The 27,999-nt window shown below is 41.1% G+C and overlaps 2 protein-coding genes across 4 annotated transcripts; one reads left to right on the plus strand and one right to left on the minus strand.

The window, feature by feature from the left end:
• Positions 1–1,269: 1,269 nt before the first annotated feature.
• On the plus strand, positions 1,270–20,370 carry TSG101 (tumor susceptibility 101). 2 transcript variants are annotated; one of them, XM_064714862.1, is made up of 10 exons: positions 1,270–1,419; positions 4,746–4,830; positions 7,246–7,311; positions 7,902–8,065; positions 9,403–9,529; positions 11,696–11,762; positions 13,370–13,464; positions 18,101–18,303; positions 19,211–19,450; positions 20,038–20,370. In XM_064714862.1, exons 1-10 carry the CDS (start codon positions 1,378–1,380, stop codon positions 20,125–20,127), a joined length of 1,179 nt encoding a protein of 392 aa, XP_064570932.1. In that variant the 5' UTR covers positions 1,270–1,377; the 3' UTR covers positions 20,128–20,370. The 2 variants fall into 2 exon arrangements, with proteins under 2 accessions (XP_064570932.1, XP_064570933.1); XM_064714863.1 differs by having other exon boundaries at positions 13,373–13,464.
• A 471-nt stretch (positions 20,371–20,841) lies between these two features.
• On the minus strand, positions 20,842–27,833 carry LOC135448663 (L-lactate dehydrogenase A chain). Of its 2 annotated transcripts, none has more exons than XM_064714874.1 (8): positions 27,641–27,833; positions 25,936–26,067; positions 25,111–25,228; positions 24,242–24,415; positions 23,278–23,451; positions 22,373–22,490; positions 21,836–21,959; positions 20,842–21,661 (listed from the first exon to the last, which is right to left on the minus strand). In XM_064714874.1, exons 2-8 carry the CDS (start codon positions 26,056–26,058, stop codon positions 21,497–21,499), a joined length of 996 nt encoding a protein of 331 aa, XP_064570944.1. In that variant the 5' UTR covers positions 26,059–26,067; positions 27,641–27,833; the 3' UTR covers positions 20,842–21,496. The 2 variants fall into 2 exon arrangements, with proteins under 2 accessions (XP_064570944.1, XP_064570945.1); XM_064714875.1 differs by having other exon boundaries at positions 25,936–26,064; positions 27,641–27,785.
• Positions 27,834–27,999: the final 166 nt, after the last annotated feature.

The following is a 27,999-nucleotide window of genomic DNA, read 5'->3' on the forward strand; positions in this document are numbered from 1 at the left end:
GCTCCACAGGCACTGGGGATGCAATTCCATAGCTCCATCCTCTGTGGCTGCACATGTTCTTATGTCAAAGGACTCCTGGTATTTCACTATTTACTATTTTTACTATTTACATGGTGTTCACAGTATCCTTCAAACCTGAGCTACTGGCTATGGATTTCTGGTCACACTTTATTATGTCTGAAATACTCCAGTCATGACTTGCTTGCTTTTATTTTGTGAGGACATTCAGAGCACTGAAGCACCTGCAGTTCTCACTGCACACGTGCAGCACTGGAACAGAGGCTCTTCGTGAATGGAGGAGCAGGAGCTGGGCTTCAAATAAAAATAAAAGATAAAATCCAGCAGTTAAACTGCACAGGAGTATCTGCACATTCAGATGTCAAACCAAAGCTGGCTGGGAGCTTTACATCAGCCTCAGGAGAAGGCAACAGAACCTGTAACCCTCTTCCCTGGAGACCAAAGGTGTGATGAAAAAGCAGGATGTGGATTTGTAGATAAAAACCAGATGGTTTTGAGATCAAGGGTTTTTTTGGGTTCTAACTTCTTGATTTACTGCTGGTAAAAGACTGTGTTACTCCTGATTGTACCTCAGCATCACATGGCAGGCACAGGGGACTTGGGCTCCACTCCTGCTGTGTGCAGCTTAGGAATGTCATTCCACGTTTACACTTGGAGGGGGGGCTGGTTGGAAAGTTTACAGATATTGTTGGAAATTTGTTCTGAGCAAAAGTAGGCTCTGTGGCAGAGCAAAAAGATCTGATCCTTTGTGCCTTCCAGTTCCATCTCACAAAGACCATACATGCAGGGAGTTCTGACTGTATACTGATCTCAGAACTGGATTAAACATAGAAAAAAAAAAAAAACTGAATTACTGAAGGTTATTTTTTTGAATAGCCAAATGTCTTTCACTGTAGTGGTTAATGACGGGGCAAAATTAGTGATGTCTGCAGGTAACCAACTTTGCTGCTATTTTTTTTAAAAGCTGCACTTTGGGGTTTGGTTTTTTTTCACTACTTTAAAAAAAATGAATTTAAGGTTTTACATTCTTTTTCATGGTGGTGTTTGTCATCTTTTGAGCATTTATTTTCATGCGAATACTCAAGCTGTTGTTTATTTGCTTTGGTGTTTATGTAATCCTTTTAATCTTAAAATGCTGCCAGCTCTTAGAGGCGTGTTTTGTCATTGATCCGATGTCGCGTTTGTGTCGCGTTCTTTGCTGATCCCAAAGCTCCGGCCCCGCTCGGTGCCCGCCCCGTGACGCGCGGCAGCGGCGCCGCCGCCGGAAGCGGGCGCGGGGCCGCTTCCTGTGTTTATGTAGGGCCGGGCCGGCGGCAGCGGGAGCAGCGGCACCGACACCGGCAGCGACGGGCGGCCGCCATGGCCGTGTCCGAGAGCCAGCTCAAGAAGATGCTCACCAAGGTACGGGCGCGGCCCGGCCGGGCTCGGCCCGCGGGCGGCAGCGGGGCCCAGCGCCCGCCGGCTCCGGGGAGCTGGGTCGGGAAGGGAGGAACGGCTCAGAGAGCCTAAAATGGTCGTGCCCGGCCGCGGGGCTGGGCTGGGACCGTGCCGGGCACCCGCGGGGCACACACGGCGCTTGAGCTCCCCGGCCACCGGAGGGGCAAGGCGAGCTCTGCATCACTGACCGGGTGGGGTGCGTTTGGTTATCGCCCCTGTGTAAGGAAACGGGAAAATCTCGTGGAAGGCAGGTCATTAACCACTGAATCATGCAGAGCCACGCGTGCCACTCCTCACTGAAAACTGCCCTTTGTCCAGCAGCTGGCAATGAAAACCCCTGAGGATGGCACTTAGCGGCAGTTACGGCTTTGTTGGGGGGATTTTGGAATTTTTTTTTTTGGCACTGTTTAATCATACGTGTAGCGTTTTGAAATGAAGTGCAATAGGTGAGAATCCGATCAAAACCAAAGGCACATTCACCTGCATGGAGTCATAAGCAGATTATTTTTATCAGCTTGAAAATGAGTGTTGATTACCCAGTCAGTGTCAGCAAATGAGATCATGTGTGTATTTGTATGCACCTGTCTTTGCTAAGTTAATTACTGCGATGCCATAGAAGAAATAGAATTTGAGGTGGTCCATTGTCCTTGTTCCCCCACACTTGTTAAGTTTATACTCCTGTCTGACTTCCTGTAAGTGATGAAAAATGAAGATGCTCTTTCATTATATTTGTTTTTTAAAAATAGTTGCTCTTTCTGTTCTAGAGAGGGAAGTTTAGTAATATTTCACATATTGGTTAGTTCAGTGTATGAGATAACAAAAGCTTGATCTTAGTTTGGGGGAACCTAAGCACTTAATTTAACTTGAGGTATTTACCTGCTGTCAGATCTTGAAAAGCTTCATCTTTCTGTGATCTGTTTCCTAGTATGTAAAATGAGGGGAATGCATTTGCAATCTAAGAATGGAGGAGGAAAAAGGAGTCTAGAAATTAAGAATTCAGATTAATCAGTTTTAGTTACCTTTGTAGAAATCACTAGGATCTTATCTTTTCCAAAGAGATTTTGACATTTATTGGAAATCAATCTAAGTACAGAAATTAACAGCTGAAATTAACATTTAATTTTGCTTGTGGCAGTAGCTGGAATCATACAACTGTCTCTCTACTGAGTAATCATCACTCAGTGTAAAAACCATTTGTAAGAATATTATCTTGCTTTGTTTTAATAGGGATATGAAAATGCTTGCTTAACGTTCAGGTGTTGTGCCTAATTTTTGAAAGCACTCCCAATAACCAAACTTGTGGTTCATCAGCCCTGTTGTGTACCAGATTCACAGAGTGCCTGCTGAGCAGGCAGGCATTGTTTTATCAGTTCTTGACTCAAGTGACTTGAGATTCTTGTGCCAAAAGTGGAAGTGGAGCCTGACTGCTTGCTTCTGTACTGTGAGGGTGGCAAGGTAGTGGCACAGGCTGCCTGGAGAAGCTGTGCATGCCCCATCCCTGGCAGTGTCCAAGGCCAGGCTGCAAGGGGCTCTGAGCAGCCTGGGACAGTGCCCTGCCTTGGGGCTGGGAACAAGATCATCTTCAAGATTGCTTCCAACCCAAACCATTCTATGATCCTCGTGCTTTTTTGGAGCTTCTGTTAGCAGAATCCTGCTCTCTTTTTAATAGTGATTGTGCCAGTCTTGTTGAGGCTCTATCCTGGACCATAAGGTTTGTTCCTATGAGAAGACCCTGCCTTTTGAAAGTAGCTGCTAACCAGCTGTCATTTGTCCTGTAGTGACACCTGCAGTGGGCTGGGTGTGTGCTGCCAGTCTCTGGCTGGTGTACATGAAAATTCCTCCATGCCCAGGCAATGCCATGGACAATATCCTGCTTCTGCCAGGTGCTGGGCAGGGAGGGAGGAATGTATTCAAATATTAACCAAGTTGTTGCTCTGTCAAGCCCTGCTGCACCAGTTTTACAAAGGAGGCTGAGATGCTTTGCTGCAGCCCTCCCACCAAAACAGCATCCAGGGGCTGATTGACCTCTGTGCTGGTGCTTCCCTGTGCACACAGGAATCCTGCTGGAGGGGTTGCTTTCTGTCCCACACACCAGCACTTTGCAGACAGACCATGGGGCTGTTTTGTCCTTGGTCCTTTGAGGGAGAGCAGGCACAGCATCACCCGAGGTGCTGGTGCTTCCTCTGGGCTGAGGTGGCACGGTGGGTTCATCTCTGCTCAGTAAATCCAAGTTGTCATGCCCCAGAGGAGCATCCTTGTCCGTCTCTGGAGGTGACAGGAAGAAGAGGTACTGTCTAAGCTTCACACCTCATGAGTGTGTGTCAGGGCCAAGGTGACCTTTAGCTGTGGCACCACAGTTTGCTGTTGGATGATGTCTGAATGAATTTGTTCAGATGTTGTTAACATTTGCGTGCTTTGGATGTCAGACATTTCATTGTGCTGGGCCCTTTGTCTTCCTACCACGGTTCAATGAAAGGTTGCTGGCTGTGTTCCTTATAACATCTGAAGATTGCAGTTTTTTAAAATTGTATTAGAATGAAAAAATGTCAAGGGACCACATTGCTGACTTTTAAAGCATAATTATTAAGAGAAATGACAACAAGGCTAAAGGGCTGCACTGTGTGGTGAACCAACTCTCTGTTGCCCAGGAGCCTCTTTGCTGTCTGTGGGTTGTGGCTCTGAGGCTGGTGAATTCTGCAGTGGGGTATCTGTACATTCTGTAGGGTATCTGTGCTGTTACTCCCTGCTCCTGATAAAAGGACAGGGGTAAAACCAGTATTATTGCTGGTAATATTGTGCCTTGATATGTCTGCTTTCTAGCTGACAAAATACATGTAAATGCTAATCAGTGATGGATAAATATGGTGTTGCTTTGAAAAGTACTATGAAATAGATCTGTGTGGTTCATATCCTAGATAGCTGTTGAAAACATCACCATATTTGTTTGGAGATGACTTTTTTTTTTTTTTTTTAAGATGCATTCATATTTCTCAGATACACTTGGTTGTGGTAGAACATGAAAGAAAATGCAATAGCTCTTTCCCAAATCAGTTGATGCTTACATCCTTGTTAAGAATTAACATCTTGTTAAAGTTCAATGAGTTATATAGGCAGTGGTCATTTAAGTAATATGGACAAACAAATTATTATTCCAAACTAAGAGTGGAGAAGAATGTCCATGTATAGATGTAAACTCTCATAAATGCTGTCTGTTGGGTAAAATAAAAAATTGAATTAAATTATACTAAAAATTAACTTCTGAAGTAATTTCTTTCTCTTTTGTTTTCCAGTACAAATATAGAGACCTAACCATACAGGAGACAACCAGTGTTATTAGTCAGTACAAGGACCTCAAACCTGTCATGGATTCATATGGTTAGTCTGTGCATGAGAAAATTTCTGTTGCTGAATTGCTGATGTGTTAGATGTCTTTGGTAGTTTTTGTAGGGGAGGAAAGAAGATTAACACCAGAAAACATAACTTGAGTTTCTCTTTTTTGTCTCTGACATCAACTTCTTTAGAAGCACAGACTCAGTAATATAGTAAGGTTACTTTAGAAAATAACTGTCTAATGTGCCAAGAAGTGTCACGTTTTTCACAGCTTAACTTTTAGTTAATCACTCACTGATGTCATCAGTTGGTGTCCTGAGATTGCTGGTATCTTACAAATTCAGCTTTGCTGCCATATAAAGACATTTTTAAAATTCTGTGTAGGAAGAACTGTAAATCAATGAGGAAATACTTTGTTTAAAATCATTGTGGTAGTCCTTAAGAGTATGAGGAAAACAGAGTCAAGCACACAGAAAATTGGCATGAGAATTTTAGAATGTAAATTATCAATGATAATCACTGTTTGTTAGCTGTTTTAAAGTATCTAGGTTCATTTAAGTTGAAGTGTGTTAAAGGAAGATGATACTAGGGTTTCACAGCATACAGTGAGCCAGTGTAGGTGCTGAGGTCAGCCTCCTCATGGTCACCTTTTTTTAACTGTTACCTGTGGGATTCTTCTGTGATCTAATTTATATTACTAATGCATCATCAAAAAGTTTAAAGTCTTCTGCTTTTTAAGTTGTGTATCTGGATTGAGAAATATTAAAAAGGGACATGGACAGGTAAACGGTGAATTAGTTTTAACTTGAGTAGCTGCATGCCAGCAGCTGTCACAGAAATAAAAATTCATGCAGTGACTGGAGAAACAAAACAGGAGTGAAAGGACTGTGGCTGGAATAGCTGCACAAGTTTGCATAAGATGGTGATCACAGTTCCAGATATCCCTGAGCTGTAGCCATTTGTGTTCCCTAATGCTCTTTAAGCTGCCTGGAAGAGGCTAAGCACAGAATCACTTACAGATAATCAATATTATTTGTAGCAGTGACATCAGCTGCAAGAAAGTGATTACATGTGGGAAAGGGATTTGTAGAGAATTCTTGTGTACTTCACTGTACATGACAAACAATGAACAAAGCCATCAAGAAAGTTTTTTCCATTCAAGAGAGAGGGGAAAATGTGGGAAATGGATTTGTAGAGAATTCTCAAAGCCTGACAGAAGGCTCACATAGGATGCACCTTTATGCAAACCTTGAGATAAAATCTGCTGGCTTAGAAATGCATGGAACTAGAAACAAATTTCGAAGGATGGCCTTGCAAATAAGACTTTGGAGAAATAGAACTATGAAAGATACATTATAATAAGACCTAGGAGGGATAATTTTAGATGATTGGCTTTAAGACATTTGCAGCATGTCTTACATGCAGTAAATGGTGTAGCAAAAGCTGATAGGCCAAGAAACGCTTATAGTGTATTGTAATTAGGAAATAGTTCACTTCTAATTGTGATGTTGTGAATTATAACATCTGTATTGTCTCACCCTTTTCATGAGACTAAAAACAGAATGAAATACTTTAAAATATCTCTCAGTTGCTCCATCTTTAAGTCAGAGAAGAGTATAATCTGACAATTACATTGCTGATGAGACAGTTTTCAAGTTAATATTATTAATGAAATACATATCCCCATTGACATCCCAACATGTTCTACCTGCCTTTGCAGAACATCAGCACCACAATAACTGTGCACAGTAACCTACATCTGAATTGTGGCTAGAAACTTTCAGGAGGAATTAAACAGATAAAAGCTTCCTCAACAGAAGCTGATTCATTCAGCCAAGAATAATGTATTGGATTAAAAGTGTGAGGAAACTAAATACAGCAACTCAGTAAATTAAATCAGAGTTCTTGTGCAGTTTGTGACTAATATTTGTCAGAGTCAAGCACTTTTCCTTCCTCTTCAGTGTGTTACTGTTTGGTTAAATTACCTTTACTGATTTGGTAACAAATGCCTGTGGCTCAGGAATTTTCAGTATTCTTGCTGACCTGTTTTTTTGAAGAAGGCATAGGGAATTCTTGTATAAACCTTAGATGACAGTTGTTTTTTTAAATCAAGTTTGAGTTCAGGTTATCTTTGCAGCAATTTGCATTACTTGCAGTTTGCAAGGTTCCAGCATTTTATTTGGTCACTGAATGAGGAAACAGTTTTATTTGTAGAGCAGGTAGTTTGGCAATGGTTAATCATTCATTTCTCAGAAGTGTGTTATTCATGAGGAGTTACCTGACTGAGGACAGTCATCTGCTAATCCATAAATGTGCAAGAGCTGAACCTTTCAGGCTGAGTTTATATTTATAGGTGTGTAACTTGTGAAAACTTATGCCAGTAATAGATGGGGAATAACCTGAACTGAGATTAGCATAACCAATATGTTTGTTTTTAAAATATTGTTTGTTCTCTTTCAGTTTTTAATGATGGTTCATCCAGAGAGTTGATGAGCCTCAGTGGAACCATTCCTGTGCCTTACAGAGGTATGCATGTATTATAATGATCATCATCCCCATTGTTTTCCCAAATTGCATGAAAGACTTGGATTTGTCCTTTCAACTTCACTACTTCAGTGATCACTCTTTTCTTGAAATCTTTTGCTTGTCCAAAGCAAAATATTTTAAAGAAATTGTTCTCTGTTTTTGCTGCAGGATAACATTTGAATGCTGAGCATTGCTTCTTCAGTCATTTACAGCTTTGTAGCATCTTTTTTCTTTCAGGATTGCATGTTTTTTCAGGCTTGTCAGTTGAATTGAGGGTTGCAAACCGTTTATTGCTGCAGCTAATGATAATTCAAATTAGAGTCTTATAATGTAGCATTACAGAACAAATGAGATTGTGCATTAGTGGTGAGCGATGATTGTAAATCAAAGTTAAATTGTTCTGAAAGATGTTGAGTTTGTGGCCATAGTGTTACCTATTCATTGAATGTTATTAGTAAATTTTGGCTCTGGCTTCTAGCTTTGTTAGCAGTTGAGTTTACTGGGTTTAGGAGTTTTTTATGAATCTGAATACAGGAGGACAGTTGAAGAATTGAGACAACTTCTAAAATCTTTCAAAATGTCTTTTCTAGGTAACACATATAATATCCCAATTTGCTTGTGGCTGCTGGACACCTACCCTTTCAACCCCCCAATTTGTTTTGTTAAACCCACTAGCTCTATGACAATAAAAACTGGGAAGCATGTTGATGCAAATGGAAAGATATACCTTCCCTACCTGCATGAGTGGAAATATGTAAGTATGGGGAGCTTGGAGCTCTCAAACTGCTCATTCTGCATTCCTCAAGAAAGTTGTATCATTTTTAATAAAAACCACAGTCTTTGTTAGAGATCTTAAACCATTTTTAAAATAAAATCAACTGTGTGTTTTTTGGAATGTCTTAAAGTTCAGGATGTTGCATTCTGTGTTCTGGTTATTTAATGAAATTAATTGTATTTTCTGTTACTACTTGTCTGATTAAACAGTGCAGCACAAGGTGTCCTCTCCCCTGGCAAGAGAGTGATGTGAAGATTTGTGAGATAAGAATATTTACAGAAGGAAAATTATAAATTTACTTAAAACATCTGTGACTAAAATGGACTTTTACAAGCTCTTGGGCTTCTTTATGTAGGCATTCCTGGAGCCTCATGTATATGGATATATTTGCTTTACCAGTAAATAGAGGCATTGAGCAGTGCAGGCCTCACAGAAGTTTTGGCCAAAACATGGACTTGTAAAGAAGCTGAACTGTGTTGACAGGATTAGAAAAATGATACAAGATAAATGGTTCTGTAAAAAGTGATTAACAGTAATGCATTTACTAAGGCTGGGTGTGTGGTAGTTCAGTGCTTGCATGGTAATAGTGGGAAAAGACTGCCCAGGTCAGGTGTTACACAGAGCAAGGAGATCATCTAAGGTACAGCTGATACAGAATTCTTTCCGTTTGAGAGGTTGGTAAAAATAAGTGGATTATAGAGCTAAGTAAACTCTGAATTGGGGTGTTTAATGTGATGCTGCATTCATGATGCTTGTTCTTATTTTGGCAAAATGAAATCATGCTTATTTTAAGTAGTTATAAACAGAGAGGCCTGGTTTAGCTGTATTTCAAGGAGGTTTGTGCCACTCCTTAGTGGGTTAGGATATTTTTTCTGTTGAGACATTCTGAATCAGAGCAAAAGCTGTGATGTATGGAATTGAAATGTCTAAAAAACTTGGGGATCTGTATATTTTTCATGTTGGGGGGGTGGATTTAATTTTTTAAAATATTATTATGATTCATCATTGGACATTTATACCCAGTCATTTATTGTCCTGCAGTGGATCTGGAGCCATGTATTACCCAGTTTTTTCTGGGTGTGTTTGGCTGCATGTTTTGAGTACAAGATGACTGGGTTTGGTATTCTAATAGAATCCAGAAAGAAAGTTAATTATGCACACATGTATACACATGAGAGATACACATTTTAAGAACATTTGAACCCACAAATAAAAGGAATGCTTTGAAGAGCTGATAGAATGGCATCCTATTATTGCTGCAGTCAGTTGAACTCTGTTAGCAAAATGAACAGCTTGTGGTTTGCTTTCCCTCCCAGCCCCAGTCAGACTTGTTGGAGCTGATCCAGGTCATGATTGTTGTGTTTGGAGAGGAACCTCCAGTGTTTTCTCGTCCTACTGCTTCCTCCAGCTACCCCCCTTACCAGGCAACAGGCCCACCAACCAGTAAGTGCTATCCCTGCTGATTTCTGCAGATAATCATATTTCAAAGGGATTGTTGCCCTGCAGTTAGCCCACAAATAATGCATTTTACTTTTTGTATTGCTGACTAATGAATTCATCTGGGCTGTGAATTTACTTCACTTTACCTTGTAGGACTCATTGATCTTAAAGGTCTTTTTCAACTAAAAAGGTTCTGTGAGTCTAAGAATTCATGTGAGCATTTGGGTTTTGGAGGGGAGAAATCAAGTTTGTATAACACACAGCAAAACCCAGGCAAAACCAGAACACCCTCAAAACAACCAGTCTCCTGTCAACATTCCAAGACAGACTTACAAACTGATTATTCAAATAGCTTTGTATCTGAATTTTTTTAATTCTAATAATAAAAGCCCATCTTTTAAGTATCCTGCAATTGTTGATTTCATAAGCACAAGCATGTCTTCAGCTTGTTTCATATACCCACACTCCTGTTTGTGTGGTTTGTTTTTCTTTTTTTTTCAAATTGCTGGTTGAATATTAAAAAAAAAACTTCCTTGTGATTTTTTTTTTCTTTGTTCTCTGTTAAGTTGGTGTTCTGACTTGGTACCCATTCTTATTTTCCTGCAAAAATCCTCAAGACTTTTTAAATCATTTATTTATTTAAACCTCTGGAGGCATCTTATTTTAAAGACTGGGGATAGGCAGGTGGGGGAAAAAGAAGAAGTGGGAAGCAGAAAATCTTAGAAATTCTTCCAGGAGGAGACTCTGTATTAGGTGGGAAAAAGCCAAAAAAATATTAGCATAGACCTAAAGTCAAAGACTGGGGCAGTAGGGAAGGGAGAGCAGTTTAGCTGGAGATTGTTTGTTTAATAAGGTTATAACATTTCCACATGAATCTAATGGTCCAGTAGCTGTATTTGGGGTTAGTTATTTTTGCCAGATTTTTAAGGCTGTGTCCATTTTCTATTGAAATATGGCTTTTACTTGATCACAGTGTTCCATTTGAAAAGCTGAAGTGCCATTTGTTGCCATTTCCAGCAGAACCCATTTTCAGCAAGGTTTTAGGCTCTGGACCTGTGAGAAAATGGGTGGCAAACATAAATGGGGCCATTAGGAATAATTGACTAAAGGCAGGTGTTTGGGACTTCTCAGCTTGTCTGTGCTGCTTGTGAGAGCACCAGAGTGTCCTGATTCTCCAGGAACAGTGGGGGTCAGTGTAAGTGTGGTTTGAGCAGGGACTGCCTTAAGGACAAACCTGCAATGAACCACATTTGACTGCTCTTGTAGTCACTCAGAGCTGAAGTGCTTTGAATTCCTGTTTTCAACTGAATTGAACTGAAGTACTATCAATTAGTTCATGGCTGAAGTAATTCTAGTGAAAATGCTTCAGGCTTTTGAAATTATTAATAGCTACTTGGTTTTACTAGTGTAGTCAGACTTTATTTTACAGACATATAGGGTTTGGGTTTCTTGTCATTACAGATACATTGTTTAAGAAGAAATAAAATCCTTTGACAGAAATTTTAATCATTTGAAAGTATTGAAGAGTGGAAATAGCTCCACTGTTAATAGCTCTTTAAAAAAAAAAGTTATTTGATGAAATATTCCTAAAATTGCTAGAAATGTGGGATAAATATGTCCAAAACATAATTTTGTCAGCTTCTCAAGAAAAATCTTAAGCTAAGACTATGTAGACATTTAAAGCTAAGACTATTTAGACATTTATATGTGCTGACAACAAATTTTTAAATACAACTTTTAAATAGCAGAAATTACTAAATAAGGACATGGTTGGATCATGAAACAGCTAATCAACTACTCTGAAGGTACTTAAATTATGCACTTGTTATTTAGTAGCAAGGTATCATTGGCTAGAAAGGTTAAATTCTTTTTCCAGCTATTACATAAAAAGTGGAGACAGCTCTTCAGGTGGGTCATCTTAAATACCATGTTTTAGGGTCTTTTTCTGAGTACCCTAGCTGCAGTTTCTTTTTTTTTTCTTAGTACACTTATTTGTTGTGCATTTTTAAATCAATACCTACTTTTATCCATGCAGTAATTAGTTTAAATGAATAAGAAAAAAAATCCAGATAACAATAGGATTATTTTTATATATGAGGAAAAACTTCTTTACACTGAGAGTTTTAGCTTCTGAAATGTAAAAATGCACTAAATTCTTGTTTTATTTAGCTTCCTATGTGCCAGGAATTCCAGGTGGAATTTCTCCCTATCCAACATCAAGCACTCCAAACCCAAGGTAAGAGTCCCTTTAAACTGTCATCATTTTCCTGATAGAGAATTTCACTGAATAGAGTCTAACCATAATTGTATTTTCTTATAGTGTATTTGTTGTGTAATTATTCATGTTAGAAGGGTTTGTTAAAAGTGAGGGCTGAATTCAGGTCAGTAGCCAAAATTGGGGGAAGGTCTAGCTTTCTTAATTGCTTCAAATAAAAAAATAATGAGTGTGATAAATAGATTTTGAAATTACCTAACTCCCACTATTTATCTTTTTCACTCATATATTTTTATATATTTATATTTTACATGACATAGAAAGAAATGTACCCCTAAAAGTCAGGATTTTATTAGCATCTCAAAAATTGAACAAAACTTTGCTGAGTTAATACAAACCTTGACTCCAGCATTATTGTGGACTTTGTATAATCTGAGGGAATTTGAAGAACACAAAGTTACATCAAAAGCTTTTTATTAATATTAACCAGGATTTCTTTCTATATAATAGTTAGGAATAAAGCATTTTTCCAGAAGACTTGCAGATCTGTGTTAGTAAATAGTGAGATGTTGACTACTGCCTCCTAGTGTGTACTTATATTTTTTACATCATAATTGATTGTTTTTATTAGTAATATCCTTATGTCCTGATTTTGTGGTAGGAGCATATGAGATTTTGGTGTAATATGGAGCATTTTTATTTTAAAAAGACATTTAAAATGTAAAAACTTCTGAGGATTGGGAGGTGGAGAGTGTTGTGTTTTAAGAGGAGGAAAGTTAGGATTTTTTTAAGTTCTTACAGCATGGTTTTTCTTCCTGAATATGTTTGTTTAAAGCACTCTTAATGGTTGTACAAAAGTAATAGAAGAACTGTTTTCAAAATATATAATTTATTAATTAATGGGAAGGTTTTAAGAACTATTAAATTTGCAGTTGCCTGAAGAGAGACAGAACATCATTATTTTATATTTTGCAGGGGGTTTGTGGCCACTTTGTTTAATTATTACTGTAGTTAACACTCTGCTGCATGCAGGTGTTTGTCAGTCTAGTACTGACTAATTTGTCCTTGTTTTAGTTGACAGCAAATGTATTTTAGAAAGGTGTTGTAGACAGTCACATGTCATCTTATTGTTGTTTCAGTGAGCAAATGAATACTTTTGCTTTCTTTATCCATCAGAGCAGGACTGAGGATTTCTGGAGGAGTAGGTTTCACCTTGCAACCATATTTTGCACAGCATTTTTAGGTTTACATAAAGCAGTTCATCAGTCATCTTCTTAACTGTTTTTATATTAAAAACTATTAATTTGTAATTGTTGTGTGGGAGTTTGTAGCTAGAATAATTTGTTTTGGATGCTTGTGGCATTTCATATAGCAAAACAAGGAGATTCAGGAGAATTTGTTATTCAAATGTTGACCAGGCAATAACTAGATAGGATTTCAGATAAAATGGTACCTTAATACCAGAAATACCAGTTGTGTAAGATGTTAATGTGAACAGGAAAAAGGCCTGCAATTTTAACATTTTTATCATGCAAATGGCTGTTTAACATGGTGGCAATAAAGATAATCTAGGTGGATGATATTTTACTGACAGTTGTATAACATTAGCATATCTTTCTTTGTCAAAGCAGCTTCCCAAGCTATCCTTACCCAGGGGGTGTTCCCTTCCCAGCAACCACCAGTGTGCAGTACTACCCTTCTCAGCCTCCTGTCACCACTGTTGGTGAGTACCTTGGGAAGGGTTTCTCTGAAGTAAAGCTTCTCTCTATAACTGATATGTAAAGAAAGAAAATGGAAAAAAAAGTGTTGTTCTTACTCTGAAGTTCCAAAGCGTTGATCTTTAATTAAAGTTTATTCAAATGAAGAAAAAAATACATTTTATTCACCTTCAGTCAGGAATTTGATGAATTTCTGGGCTTTTGCAATACATTGTGTGTGCTTTCTGAATATTTTGAAGAGCGCTGCATGTAACTACGTGTGATTTTCCTCACCCTTTAACTGTAGGTGACTTTTGATTGTCTGTCTTGCTCTGTTCATGGTTTAGAAAAATACCTTTATCATCATTTAAGCATCAAAGGGACTCTATTTATACTTTCTTTCCTCCCTAAATAGTAACTTTCTAAAGTAGCCATTTGGAATGAGCTTCATTTTTAGTGAGTTTCTTCTCCGGCCTCTTCCCTGTTGCTTCTTGCTGATCTCTACTTGTCACTTGCTCCTTTGTTCCCTTCAGCATCAGCATTTAGGCTGTTGACCTGTGTCTTTTCCCAGTCTGCTGCTCTGTGGCCCTGGCTTTCCACCCTGCCCTGACTGTCAGTGTATGTGTAGAAGGCTGGGAACCAGTGATGGATGGCACCCAGTTCAGTGGGGAGCTGGTGCAGTAACTTTCCAGCTGGCTGATATTCCCTTTGGCACAGTTACATGGTGAGGGTGTAGATTCTCTTGGGATGCTGTTCATTAGCAATCCATTGTAGACTCTTGAGCCCTGTAATTTAGAAATGCATCCATAGATTCTTCATCTAATGTGTGAACTCAGTTATTTATGGAATGGCCTGGGTTAGAGTCATAGAATGTCTTTTCTTTCCAGAACTGTGTGTATTTTGTGGTTTTTCTTCACACACATGGGGACATGGCAAGGGAAGAGAGATGCTTCTACTTTACTCTTACTAAAATATCTGAGGAGTTCTGTTACTACAGAGTTTGAAAGCAGCAGTAAGTTGTATGTTGTATTTTTCTTGTGCCTGATCCTGTCCTTTGTGTCCAAGTTCTTTCAGCCTTTTCAATTCAGAAGGTATCTTCTGAAAGTTCTTGGCTGCTTCAGTGGTCCCCTCTGAGGTGATGGGAGTCTGCCATGCACAGTGCCAGGAAGCTGCTGTCCCATTCAAGTCCCTCAGACAGTGCTTGGGGTTGTGGGGCTGCACCTGTGTCTTGGAGAATTCCTGGTGTCCACTGGCTCTCCTGTAGGGAGCTGATAACCTTTCTAGGCAAACTTGGCTTTCTGCAGCGTTGTTCTCAAACAAATCCAGTTTTGCCTTTATGTAGCAGAGTGTCAATTTAAAATAGAAATATTCTATTTAATTTTTTCCCTTCCTTTTCAACCCCACTGGAGATGAATAGAGGTGCAGTATCTGGCAAAGATGGAAGACTCTTCCAGTCCTGAGTTAGATCCTGTGTGATACCAAGTTGTAATGCTAGGTTTCATAGTGACAATTTAACATTACCCTGACTCATTTGCTGCAGCTAGGTAAAAGCCCTGCACCTGGTTTACATGGCTTATCTCTTGTGCCAGATGAAATGCAAACACATCTCTTTGATCATCCACTACACTTAAAATATTGTGAGGTGGTTTTGTTATGTTTGTTTTCTTGGGTGTTTTTTACAGTCCAGTATTGTTTTTTTCTTTTGAACTGAAAAAGTTTCTTTTCTGTACAGTTTGTTTGGCTGTGGTTTATTGTGATGGTTTATTTAGGAGCATATCAACTGTTACAGCTTCAGAGTTTTGTGTGGGTGGTGATGTTTCCTATAGTGAATCTAGTTCAAACCTAGTTTGAAATCAATGAAAATGTTCATGCAAATTAGCTCATGTTTTTCACCATCACTGGTTTTTCAAATAGTCCTTTAGGCTTCTTCTCTCTGTTCAGTCATCTGCCATTAATTACTTTTCTGATGCAGTTACTGGTTTGGTGATTCTGTAAGGTCACTTCTGAAACCAGACTCTGCCTAGTAAAGGTTAAAGGTTTCGGAGCTCTGTTGATTTAAAGACCATGTGCCATGAAATCTTCTCCAAGCTGGGCTAATTATGGAAGTGACAGAACATGCTATGGGTTCATGCTCTGTAAGAAGATACGTTGATTGAGCTGTATTAAAGTGATGCTTTTTATGTTCAAAGCCCTCTACCATACCTGGGAACTGTGCCATTTCTGTGGGAACTTTCATTGTATTAACTGTATTGTGATTTTATTTTTTTTTCCTCTGTCCTCACTTTACTGTTCAAGTGAGCCTTGCATAAAAGTTCCCAGAGTGAGGGATGTCAAGGGGAAAGAAAGTAAGCAAAAGTTTTACTGGTACTGGTTCTGGCTGATTCTGACTTTGTGTTAGAGTCTAATGTATTATGTAAACAGTAACTAAAATCATGCTAATGCTGTTTTTGAAGGGAAATCAAGCCTTACCTTAATCAGGAAGGCCTATACAGTGAATAAAGTCTGTCCTAGATTGTTTGACTGACTTGGTTTAAGTTTTACTTCTCAGTGTAGACAGTGCTCTTGTTCTTTTCTCCTTTTCATAAGAGGCAGCAATGATGGATTCCTGGGTTTCTGTATGAGGTGCTATTTGGCAGCTTCTGTTGCTGGCTCTAAAAGTTAACCAAGTTTTGCAGATTGTCTTGTTGACTGACAACAGGGTGATTTTTTTTTTTTAGGCCACAACTGTAGATCAGATGAAGTGATGGGTCATTTATATTTTCTTAAGGCTTTCTTTGCACCAGTTGTGTAATATTCAATCTCTTTATTTTTTCAGTGGTAATTTGCTTATCTTTTTTAAAAAGTACACATATTCTGGTGCAACTTACATGTATACAAAGTGCTCACATTAGTAATGATCAAAATTTATGTTTTGTGTATTTTAGAAGGCTTTGGTGGATTAGTAAGCATGATCTGCTTCTTCCTGTAGTTCCTGTCGTTCATTTGCACAGGTTTATTTTCCCATGCATGTGGCTTGGTGTAGGTTTTGTGGACAGGAGCAGAGCAAAAAACATAGGGAAGAGATACAGTTTTATGCAGTATTATTCTGATGGCAGAATTTTAAAAAAAGTATTCAATTATACAAGAATCACGTGAGCAGTGATGCGTGTTTTTTTATTTTGTTGTTTTTTGAAATCTAGGGCACTGGAAAATGTGATGTGCATAATGTAACAGCTTCAGGGTTTTGATAGCTGTGTCTCTGGATAAAAAGATACTCTGGTAAAAATTCTTCTTGTTTATTTTCTTTGCAGTTACAGTGTTTCAAATCTCTCTGTGTTTCATTCATAGCAGTTGTGAAGTTTGGGCACAAAAGCTGCTGTAACTCTTGCTGTGTTGTTACAATGCAGTTGAAATTTCACTGATATAGAAGGTGTGAGGCACAAACCTGGGGAAACTGACCCTGCAGTTCTTCCCACAGAATAATTGAAGTGGTTTATGATAAATATCACCAGCAGCCACTTCACATTTGCTAGAGCACTCTGAGTTTCCTGGTCTGGAGACATATTGCACTTGTTGTGACGGACACAAAGTACTCACCTTTCTATTTAAAAGTGTGTTAGTGACAGACTCTTGAAATGATCCTTGAAAGGCTGATTTTCAGAAGCTTGTTCAGGTCTCCTGCCCCTTCTGCTCACTTGCCCATAGGGATGTACTGGTTTTGAGCCTGGAGGAAGTGATCCTTGGATATTCACCTGCTCTCTTGGATCCCTCTTCCCTCTATGGTAAATTCCCATGGAATTCTTCCAAGAAGGTCTATGAAGAGGCCAAAGTTAGCTCTTATGAAGTCCAGGGTTGCAATCTTATTCCTTCCCTGCTTTCTACTTGAGGGATGCAGAACTCCATGATCTCATGGTCACTGCAGCCAAGGCTGCCCCAACCCTCACATCTCCAACCAGATGTTCCTTGTTCATTCTGCAAGGTCCAGCAGCACATCCTTCCTCATTGGCTGCAGCTGTATCAAAAATTCATTGTCAGTGCTTTCCAGGAATCTCCGGGATTGTGTTCCTGCCTGTGTTGTCCCTCCAGCAGGTGTCAGGGTGGTTCCCCATGAGAACCTGGGCTGCATGCCCTTCTTGGGACCATCCCCACTTGAGCTGAATGGGTGGTGTCTGTAACTCTCCGTTTGTCTTTCCTAGTTTAACTTTCCTTACCAGGCTAGGCAATTAAAAAATAAAACAGAAAAACAACAAACCCCAAACTAATACCTGTAGTAGGTAAATACATTGTGTTGAGCTAGCTGTTACTTTAATTCTGGTGGAATATATCCTGCCCTTAACTCTTGTTCTTCTTTAAAAGGTCTTGGACTAGTAACATTTATGGACTTCAGAGGAAATGGCCACCTCATTTTTTAAATTAAAAAAAGAGTGTGGATGTGGGAATAGTGAAGTGAATGAATGGATGCATACTCCTAAATTTACTTGTGTCCATCCTAGTGTGTATTATCTCACTGTGATCTCTTTGCTGCTTCTGGAAATGATTACAGAGAGCAGCTTATTTTAATGTCTCACTGACGCTAAAAAGTGCAGTGAGAAGTACACAGAGCAGCTTGGCCACGTGCTATTGCAGCTGGCTCTGTAGTGCAGCCCAGCAGGGTTGTTGAGCTTGTACAATGTGCTCGTGCAGGCCCCAGCAGAGATGGCACCATCAGCGAGGACACCATCCGCGCCTCCCTCATCTCGGCCGTCAGCGACAAGCTGCGGTGGCGCATGAAGGAGGAGATGGATCGCGCGCAGGCCGAGCTCAACGCCCTCAAACGCACGGAGGAGGACCTCAAAAAGGGGCACCAGAAACTGGAGGAGATGGTGACTCGCCTGGATCAGGAAGTGGTAAGCTGAGAGGAGCCTCTGCTCCCCACCTGAGTATTCCTAGTAGGGAACAGAAGCTTGGAATTAATTAATCATTATAGATAAAACAAAGCTTCTAGCACATTGTGCTTTCTCTCTTTTGCAGCTGCGGGTTTGTGCTCAGAAATAGCAGTGACCATGAGATGCAGTGTCCTGCATGTGTCTTACAAATGTCATTGCTCAGTAGTAGGGGAATAGTGTTATTTTCCCCCATTCTTCCTGTGCAAGATGTTAGTGGTGTGAAATTATTTCATATTTGCATCTCAGTTTCTTGATAATAATGTGTAACAGCAGTACTGGAGAACAATTCAGTGTCTTAGTGTAAAGAACACTGATTTTGGTCACAGCCTCCTTGTATAACTTCTCCTTTTCTTGTAGTCTCTCCTACTCACAGTGTGCTCGGAAATTCTTGCATTTTTTCATTAAGACATCTTCTGCTTAGTCCATCTGCTTCTTGCACTGCTGCTCAGGAGAAAGATTTTGGGATTGATGAACAGTTTGTGAAACCAGCTCAGTGTTCAGATGTGGTTTAAAAATTATTAGAAGTTATGAATTGGACTAGAGAACTGGGAGATCCTGCATTCTAAAGAAAATAATTACATTGGCTTTGCTGTTACTACCTTTAGCTAGTTTAAATGGTTATTTTTCCTAATGTGGCAGCTGAAATACTTGGAGTGTTGGCATGCCTTCTCTACAGTTATAAATCAGTAATTATCTGAAACAGATGCTACTTCTTTAAAAGAATCTGACAACTACGGGTTGATAGCTCTTCTGTAAAAATCATAGTAAAGATAAGCAAAGAAGTACAGAATGAACTGGTATGTCTAAAAATCTTTCATCTAGACAATTGTATCACAATAAGATAAATAAACATCTTAATTGTTTTTAGGCTGAAGTTGACAAGAACATTGAACTTCTCAAAAAGAAGGATGAGGAGCTCAGTTCTGCCTTAGAGAAAATGGAAAGTCAGTCAGAAAATAATGACATAGATGAAGTTATAATTCCTACAGCACCACTTTACAAGCAGATCCTGAACTTATATGCAGAGGAAAATGCAATTGAAGACACCATTTTCTACCTTGGGGAAGCACTGAGACGTGGAGTGATAGATTTAGATGTCTTTTTAAAGGTAGGTTTCGTGGGATATTTTTAAAATGTGCATTTTAAATGTGTTTACTTTGGACTCTTTGATTTGACTTACTAATGTGCATGATCTCTTCACATTAGAGGATCCTGTAGGAACAGGACTATTTATACATTCAAGCATAAGTTTTAGAAAGTGATTTCAGAATTTAAAGACCAATTTTGAAAGCATTATAGGTACAAAGTCATGTTGTTTCCTTCCTGTGTAGACCTTGTAGTTCTGTTTATCTGCTGTTAGAACCATTCTCTGCCCCATGGGAAGTGCATTAGTCTGATTGCACCTTATGGAGTGTGTATTATTACTTTGATAAGAATATGCGTGGAGTTAATAATCATTGTTATAATTTAATGAATTAGTTAATAATTAAAAATCATAACAAATAGACTATAGCAATTGCATTTGGTAGCCATCTGCCAGTCATTTTAAGCCAAGAAAATGCTATTTAGTAGAATAATGAATTTAGTGTTTCCAAAAAACTGATATCCCATTTGGGTCACGGAGTACATTTGTGTGGCAGTGTTGAGTTTTTGTGAGAACTTTACGGTAGCCAGCTGTTGTTTTTCTGTCTGCAGCATGTACGTCTGCTGTCCCGCAAGCAGTTCCAGCTGAGGGCACTGATGCAGAAAGCAAGGAAGACTGCTGGACTCAGTGATCTCTACTGAATCCCCAGACTAGCTGGGAAGTTGGGTTTCCTTGTGAAGCAGCCGTTCTCTTGATCTTTCTCTTAATCAGTAGGTGCCCAGAGTAAGTTATTACATCATCCAAGTGTAAGATATTTTGAATCAATAATATATTTTCTTTTTGGTAAAGACTAGCTTTTATTAATGCACTTTCTATCTCCTGTAATCTTTGTGCTGGTGGACTTAACGCTGAATAAAACTTGTTGCATATTTTCTTCCTCTACAGAGCTGTGTATGACGTGCTTTCTTTTCAAATATGCAGTGTCAGCTTAACCATGCTTTCACTTGTGAGATTTAGAAGACATGTGCCAAAGAATGACGTGCTTTCACTTGTGAGATTTAGAAGATGTTGTGCCAAACTGGAAAAAACACATTTATTATGACCAGTGAAAACTGAAAACTCCAAAGGTTCTTGGTCTCAGCACCATAACCAGCGTGGCTTAAGACTGAGCCTTTGCCTTAAGGCTTTTCATGTTCCTGCTGGCTCTGAAGAGGTTGGAGTTTATTTTAAAAACCTGGATGAGACTTCCATAAATGTATAACTGCCTGAAGCCTCCAGCACAGCTGAACACATAACATGATTACACAGGTGATGTTTGAGTTAGTGTGACTTGGAAAATAGAATTGATTTAGGTGGGTGGAAGTAGAATTGCATGTGGAGACAAAGCCCTATTAAGAAAAACGAGGAGACAGAAATAACAGTTTGTGGTTTATTTGGTGTTGTAGTTGGTACTACAGTTGGACAGTCACTGTCTTGTTGCACATAGAAACCATAACATTTTTTAAACATGCTCTGGAGACAGAACTTACAGCTTGACTGATATAGTACACAAAAATAAGGTTCTCTAAGAAAAAAAATACCCACAAAAATTCCAAAGCAGTGTTAGGAAAATACACTTGGACCTATCAACAGTGAAATATTGAAGCAATTCAGCTGGCAGAAAAGGTTGGTCAATTGGCTTGACAATCCTTTAACTTCAAGAAATGTCTTTGGTTTCCCATTGTGTAGCAATTACTCCTTATTCCTTTGAACCAACATGAAACAAGAGGAAAAGGCAAAGGGTTTTTTAGGCAGTGCTGCTTTGAATGCTGGATTTGTCATACCACTTCACTGAACAAGGCTGACTAGGTGATCTAGCTCTGGCTAAGAACATGGGTGTCTGTGAACAGGGAAAACCCTAGATTAGTTTCCTAATGCTATCTTCAGGAAACTCCATTGTTCAGATTTGAGCTTTTTGTGTGTTCTAGTTGAGATAATACATTGAAAGATTTGACTTACTTGGAAAGTGCAACGTAAGACAAACCACTAAACCCATTAAACTGCTAAGACCCAAAAACTGCTTGGGCAGGTTTAAAACTGTAGTTCCTTCTGGATTGCCCACAGTGTGTCTGCACTCTTCTTTAATTTGTCCTCTTCCTCAGGTTTTAGGATCATCTTTACTACATCAGTGATGCCATTACTGCCCAGTACACAAGGAACACTTAGGAAGACGTCTTCTTTAATTCCATGCAAGCCCTGAAAGGTACATAAGGATTGTTAGGCTAGAATTTATGTATCTCTGTATATTTCATATCTTATCAGGAAACCAAAATTAATTGAAATTAAACTAGAAAGTGATTGCTGTTTTTCAGAATTCCAGACATACTTAATTCTCAGTAAGACAAAAATTAGGAAAAAAGTGCTGCTCACCTTAACAATGGTAGAGATGGGGTGGACTCTTCTCAAATTCTTCATAATACTTTCAGCTAGGTCTCCCACAGAAAGGCCAATAGCCCAGGACGTGTACCCCTTCAGTTTGATCACCTCATAGGCACTGCAGAGACACAACACTCATTAAAGAACAAGCACCATCAACTGCACTGCTTTGAGTTTGTCAGAAAAGCTTTTGGAGGTCTCCAGATCAATTTGTAGGCATCAGAAGCTTGACTGATTTTCTGGCAGTATCAAAATGAACTCAGCAGTGAATAATTCTATTTGCATTTTACACTAGTGCCCATAATTATACTGGAAGCCTGGAAGTTTAAGCTCTTCTCTAATTTAAAGGTTATTAATAATGAAAACTATATTACTCCTTAAAATATTATTTCATGTTCCATTATGTTTGCATCCTGGCATTTGGGGCTACTGAGCTATTCTACATCTGGTTACTGCAGAACAGAGATTTTTCAATCCTTCATTATTTGTTCTTGTGTTGAAATTTATAAAAAAAGCCAAGCCAGTGTTTACCTGTCCACAACCTGCTTATGGACCTCCTTCCAGTGTTCCTTGTCTCCATCAGTTCCCAGGTCTGGATGAAGAGCCTTCAGAGAGACGCCAGCAACGTTCACTCCACTCCAGACAGGCACTGAGAGTTGCACACAGATTAATTACCTCACAATACTCAGTTCTTTTCCAACTAACATGGCTGGATTAATCTGCAACACATCATTACGATTTACCTATAATCTTAAATATAGGATGACCTATAAGGCCAGCCTAAACTGCAGCCTGAGAACCTAGGAGCACGTCAACATTTATACACAGTGTCACAAAGTTTGAATACTTTGTTAATGTGAAATACCTGGGCAATATAAACTGAAATGACAGTCACTGCTTTTTGCAAAGTTTTCCCAAAGTAAGGATTCCAGGTGCATTCTGGTGCGTGTCAGGAAGCAGACAGCACAGCTCTGGTGCCGCTTGGAAAAGTACAGGTTAAATAAGGAAAAAGTGCTTTCTCCTGTCCTCCAGACTTGCCTCGGCAATTCCTATATACAGTGATTGAGAGATGCCAGGAATGGCAGCTGAGTGACTGCCAGTAAGTCTGGTGCAGACCTCTGAGAGGCCCTTGCAGAGAACTTTATCCTCCTGCTGCTTCAGTTTGAGTTTTTTTGGGAGTTACGTGAACAGTCTAGCCTGGAAATGTTTAGCCAGCTCAGGTTACAGTAACGACCTTTTCCAAGCACAGTCATTCAGGTCAAATATAGATCATCTAGGGTTACTCTGTGCAGCGAATGGCCTAAATCAGAACTTGCATTTTTAAGGTGCTGCAGTGCAAAGGTTTTGCAGCAATATTTTGCTGTAGCCTTTCAAGGTGTCCCTGGCAGACAGCATCAGGGATTTCGGTGTAACAGCCAGCCCAATTTGCCCCTTACCACTGGAATCTCCGTGCTCGCCAACGATCCATCCGTGGCAGCTCAGCGGGTGGATGCCCAGCCTTTCTCCCATCAGGTGGCGGAAACGGGCAGAGTCCAGATTGCAGCCGCTCCCAATGACACGGTTTTTGGGGAAGCCACTGATCTTCCAGGCCACGTAGGTCAGAATATCCACTGTGAGGAGAACAGGGGCACAAGAAACACCACTCATGAGCAGATTGATAATGAGGATGGTACCTTGCATTCATCTGTAGGCATTTTACCTGCATGCTAGTTTCAGGAACAGAGCACAAAGCTGTGCCCATGGCCAGACACTGCAGTGGGCTAACATAATGACTGTTTAATATCACATAATGACTATTTTGAACAGTCTCTCAGCTCTGCCTTTTTGCTATGCATGCAATCATCAGTGACCCTAGTGTGCTCAAGATCACTTGGTCTGAAATCCCAAGTTTATTTCTCAGAAGACCAAACTGCTGAGCCTGGAGAGGGAAGATGACATTTTTTGCTATACAGATACCATAGAAAGGCTTTGGTTGAAAGGAACCTTAAAGGTCATTTCATTCCAACCCGCTGCCATGGGCAGGGACACCTTCCACAAGACCAGGTTGCTCAAAGCTCCATCCAACATGGCCATGACCATTTCCAGGAATGGGGCATCCAGAACTTCCCTGGGCCACCTGCTCCAGTGTTTTGCCACCTTCATAATAAAAGAATTTCTTCCTTATAGCTAACCTAGAGCTACCTCTTCCAGTTAAAGCAGTTGCCTCATATCACTACATGCCCTTGTGCAAAGTCCACCTCTCTTTTAGGCCCCTTTAGGTACTGGGAGGTTCTCCAGGGTCTCCCCAGAGCCTTCTCTTCCCCAGCACAAGTATTTTCTAAAAGCCTGTGCACTAATGCCACCTTACTGAAGAAAGACTATTCTCTAAGCCAAATCCTCTTAAGGCAGCACAAGACAAACCTGGGTTTGAGACAATAAGCAGCTTGCAGTCAGGGCTGTATTTAACGACGTTGGGAATGATGAATTTGAAGATATTCACGTTGCGCTGCACCAGGTTAAGGCGGCTCTCTCCTTCTTGCTGCCGGGCACCAGCAGTGACAATGACCAGCTTGGAGTGTGCAGTCACACTGTAATCTGCAGACAAAAGGCTGTGTCAAACATGACCTCTACTACACATGGTTCAAAACAGGAGTTCTCACTTCCTTTCTGCACTGGGATCTCAAATTCTCAAGTCTGAGCGTGCAGCAACTCCCCAGTAATTGTTACCCTAGACTTTGCCTCTATAGAAAATGAAATTTAATTTTAAGACAGGGGTTCTTGCCACAACATTGAGGCACGTTGCTATTTTAACACACAGCTGCAGGCAGCCTTGCTCCTTGCTTCTCAGCCACAAAGGGGACTGGGGATGGCTGTTGGGATGGCATGCAGGGTAAGTGCTGTGTAGAAGAGGAAGAAGGCTCTGCCCTCATAACCTACTACCTGTAGGAGATGTAATTAAGGTATGAGCCAGTTAAGCCTTTGCCCTACTCAAGGCTGCCACTAACAGTTATCAGAATTAAGCTGTAATGAGTTCAGGGGTTAATTGGTCATGAAATAAAGTTCTCTAAGGTGCACAAGTACTTAAGAAATCCATATTTTTTACTGAGTAGTGAACACTGGAAGAAAATTCTTAGCTGGACTGGCCATAAGAAGGTATATTTTAAAATGTCAGCTGAATACTATATCCATGAGCTTTCCCACCAAGAATTAGGGTGACAGGCTGTCCTTGTGAGACCTGAAGTGGCTACCTCCATTTAGAAACAATGGGCACATGTGAGCCAACTACTTGCCTTTGCCAGAGACGATCTTTGGAGTTTTAAGGAAGAGGCTGCCATGCTGGAGATCCAGCATCTCTCCTCTGAGCTTGTCCTCCACCACATCAACAAGGGCAAGCTCATCAGCCAAGTCCTACAAGAGACCAAGAGCAGTGGTGAGTTTGCTGCCTCTTTCAGCAAACCATGGAGTTACAATTATTTTAAAAACTACTTGAACAATTTTGGTCATCTCTAACGCTCCACAGAGTCCTTCAATTAGTCCCCTGGGATATTCACCTTCTACTTTTCATAACCACATTTTGCATGAAATAGGAGTAGAATTAAGCAGGACAACAACAAAGAATAATTTAATAGTGATTCATATACAACCTATTTGACCATCAAGAAAAGCAAGCCTGATGTTAACCACAGCATTTTCAGTATGATAACTGAAGGCAGAAGACAAGTCATTCAGAGTGTCAAGGACCAATTTTTCCAGACTACACTGCAAAGAATCATTCCATTGCTCTGCTCAAGACAAAATAATCCTCAGTTCTCAATCCTTTTGTATATTTAGAGTGTTAAGAGAATTCCTACTTAGAAGGAAGTCTGCAAGTCTCACAAAGGTAAATGCAGCTCTTAAAATGATACATAAAGGTCATTCTGCCTGATCCTGAGGCAAACTTAATCTACAAGAACTGCAGCTATTTGTTCTCTGTCAATAGCTTGAAGACTTGCTTCATTTCAGGCCCAAAAAAGGATTGTATAACCAGAAGTTCATCTAATAAGGGTGACTACTTTTTTTGCCCCTCTTTTAGGTCTCAGGCTCTTCTGCTGCTTCCTCCCAAGCCTGACACTTACCTTCATGAGGATGCTGATGGCACAGGCCATTCCCACTGCACCCACGCCAACCACGCTGATCTTATTTTCAGCATGGCTCTCCTGTTTGGCGACCGTGTGGATGAGCTGATCCTTGAGAGACATGGTGCACTGCTGAAAGGAAAGAAACATCATTTCTCTAAGCTTTGGAGCTTTTACTGATACCAAAACAGTTATATCCAGCAAGACAGACTTTATTCCAGGATGATAAGAAAATGGATACAAAACACATGAATAAAATGTCTGGCAATGCTGACTGTATGCCACAAAATGATTGCAAAATTGAATTACTGGTGACAATCCTCTGTTCAAGCTCACGCTAGCTATGCCTCAAGTACAGCCTGACAGCCATTGATTATATTCCATAGGTGGTAGCACTCCAGCAGCAGCAGAATGTTCTAAATGGCCATCCATATTACATTTCAGTTCAGGAAGCCATTTTAGTACTTCTAAGCATAGCACAGTCTGGCACTCTCTGCTCTCTCACCCTGAAAAACTGGTATTCTGTGCCCCGAAGCCTTTCCAGAGCTCTAGTTGTGCAACACTTAGGCAAGCCCTTTTTTAGGGCAGCATGAGCCTCCACGTCAACTTCATGAATTTGTTTTGAAGTGAAACTGCAGAGTTTTGCATTAAGATGGCTGGAGTCTGGTATTACCATCTCTCCCACCCTCACATTTTAGCTGCAGCTGCCCAGCATCCTGGTTAGTTGGGTTCTGAGAGCCAAGGGGGTGCAGAAATGGCGCAACGATGACAAAGGATTGTGCATTTATCCCCGTCTCTGCGTGGAAGCCACCACCACCACGCTTTCGCAGGAAATGGTTCTGCACTGGGAGCTGTGCTGGGAGCAGCCCGAGGAGCCCAGGGCAGGAGCAGCTGCACACACGGATGCAAGTACAGACACCACACGACCGGCTGCGTGCTGAACAGGCAGGGACTCGTTCAGAGCATGGGAAGCCGAGCCGAGCAGCAGGTAAAGAGTGCAAATTTTGGGGCTGAGGGGAGGACCAGGAAGCCGGCAGGGCCCATATTTAGGAAAAATCAAGCAAGCTACGTCAGCCTTCCTGTGCAGGAGCCTCCTGAAGCGTGGCCATGCAGTGCACTCCCCACGTGCCAAGTCCTGCCTCAACACTATAAGCGCTTCAAGGCTGATCAGAACCACCCACTCAAGCACGTCTCTTACACTTATTTTTTTTTCCTTTTAAGAGTGCCATACCCCTCAAAGAAACAAGAGAATGTAGGTGGTCCACTAATCTGTATTTGAAACGCAGCCCTAAGCCCATCCTCAAGTCTCTTTGCAGGATCACTCCCTGGGGCCGCACGCACCGATTACGGGAAGCGAGTTAATCCAAGGAGGCTCAAGGGCATGGAGGGAGGGACGATGGGGGGCTGTGAGGGGAAATCTCGCCGGCTGGACTCCATCCCAGGGCTGGAATCTCCATCCCAGGCCCGTGCAGATTCCATCACGGCCGGGGGGGGGTCTCAGCGGAGCAGGCGGCGTGGAGCGGACTTTGTCCATTTGTCGCCGCCTGCTCCACCGCGTCCCCCGGAGGTTTGCGGGATCAGCGCCGCCTGCGGGACCAGCATCCCCTGTGGGACCCCTTCTCGCTCTGCCCCTGCTCCTGCACCCCCGGCTCCTGCACCCCCGGCTCCCGCACCCATCCCCGCCCGCCACGGCGATCGCACCTACCGAGCGTCCTCACCCAAGCGCAGCTGTGACGGCGGGGCGGGGGCGGTGGCGGCCGCCGCCTTAAATACGGCCCGGGCGGCTGACGCGCGGCGGGCGGGCTGCGGCGCTGGGGACGTGCCCGCCGACACGTCGGGGTGGAGAGACCGAGAGGGAGGAGGGGGAAGGAGCAGCGGCGGGAAGGAGATGGAGCGGAGAAGTGGAGGGAGGGGAGCGCAGGGGCCGGGGCGGGGCTGAGGCGCTGAGCTATGCGTGCCCTCAGGACTCGTCTGAGGGCCGTCGGCCGGGGAGATTTCACTCGCTCTGCTGCCGGTCGGGATAAGGAAAAGCAAACGCACCGGCTCTGCGGAGTTTGTGGGAAT

This window comes from Zonotrichia leucophrys, chromosome 5, assembly GCF_028769735.1.
Source record: "Zonotrichia leucophrys gambelii isolate GWCS_2022_RI chromosome 5, RI_Zleu_2.0, whole genome shotgun sequence".
Taxonomy (NCBI): domain Eukaryota; kingdom Metazoa; phylum Chordata; class Aves; order Passeriformes; family Passerellidae; genus Zonotrichia; species Zonotrichia leucophrys.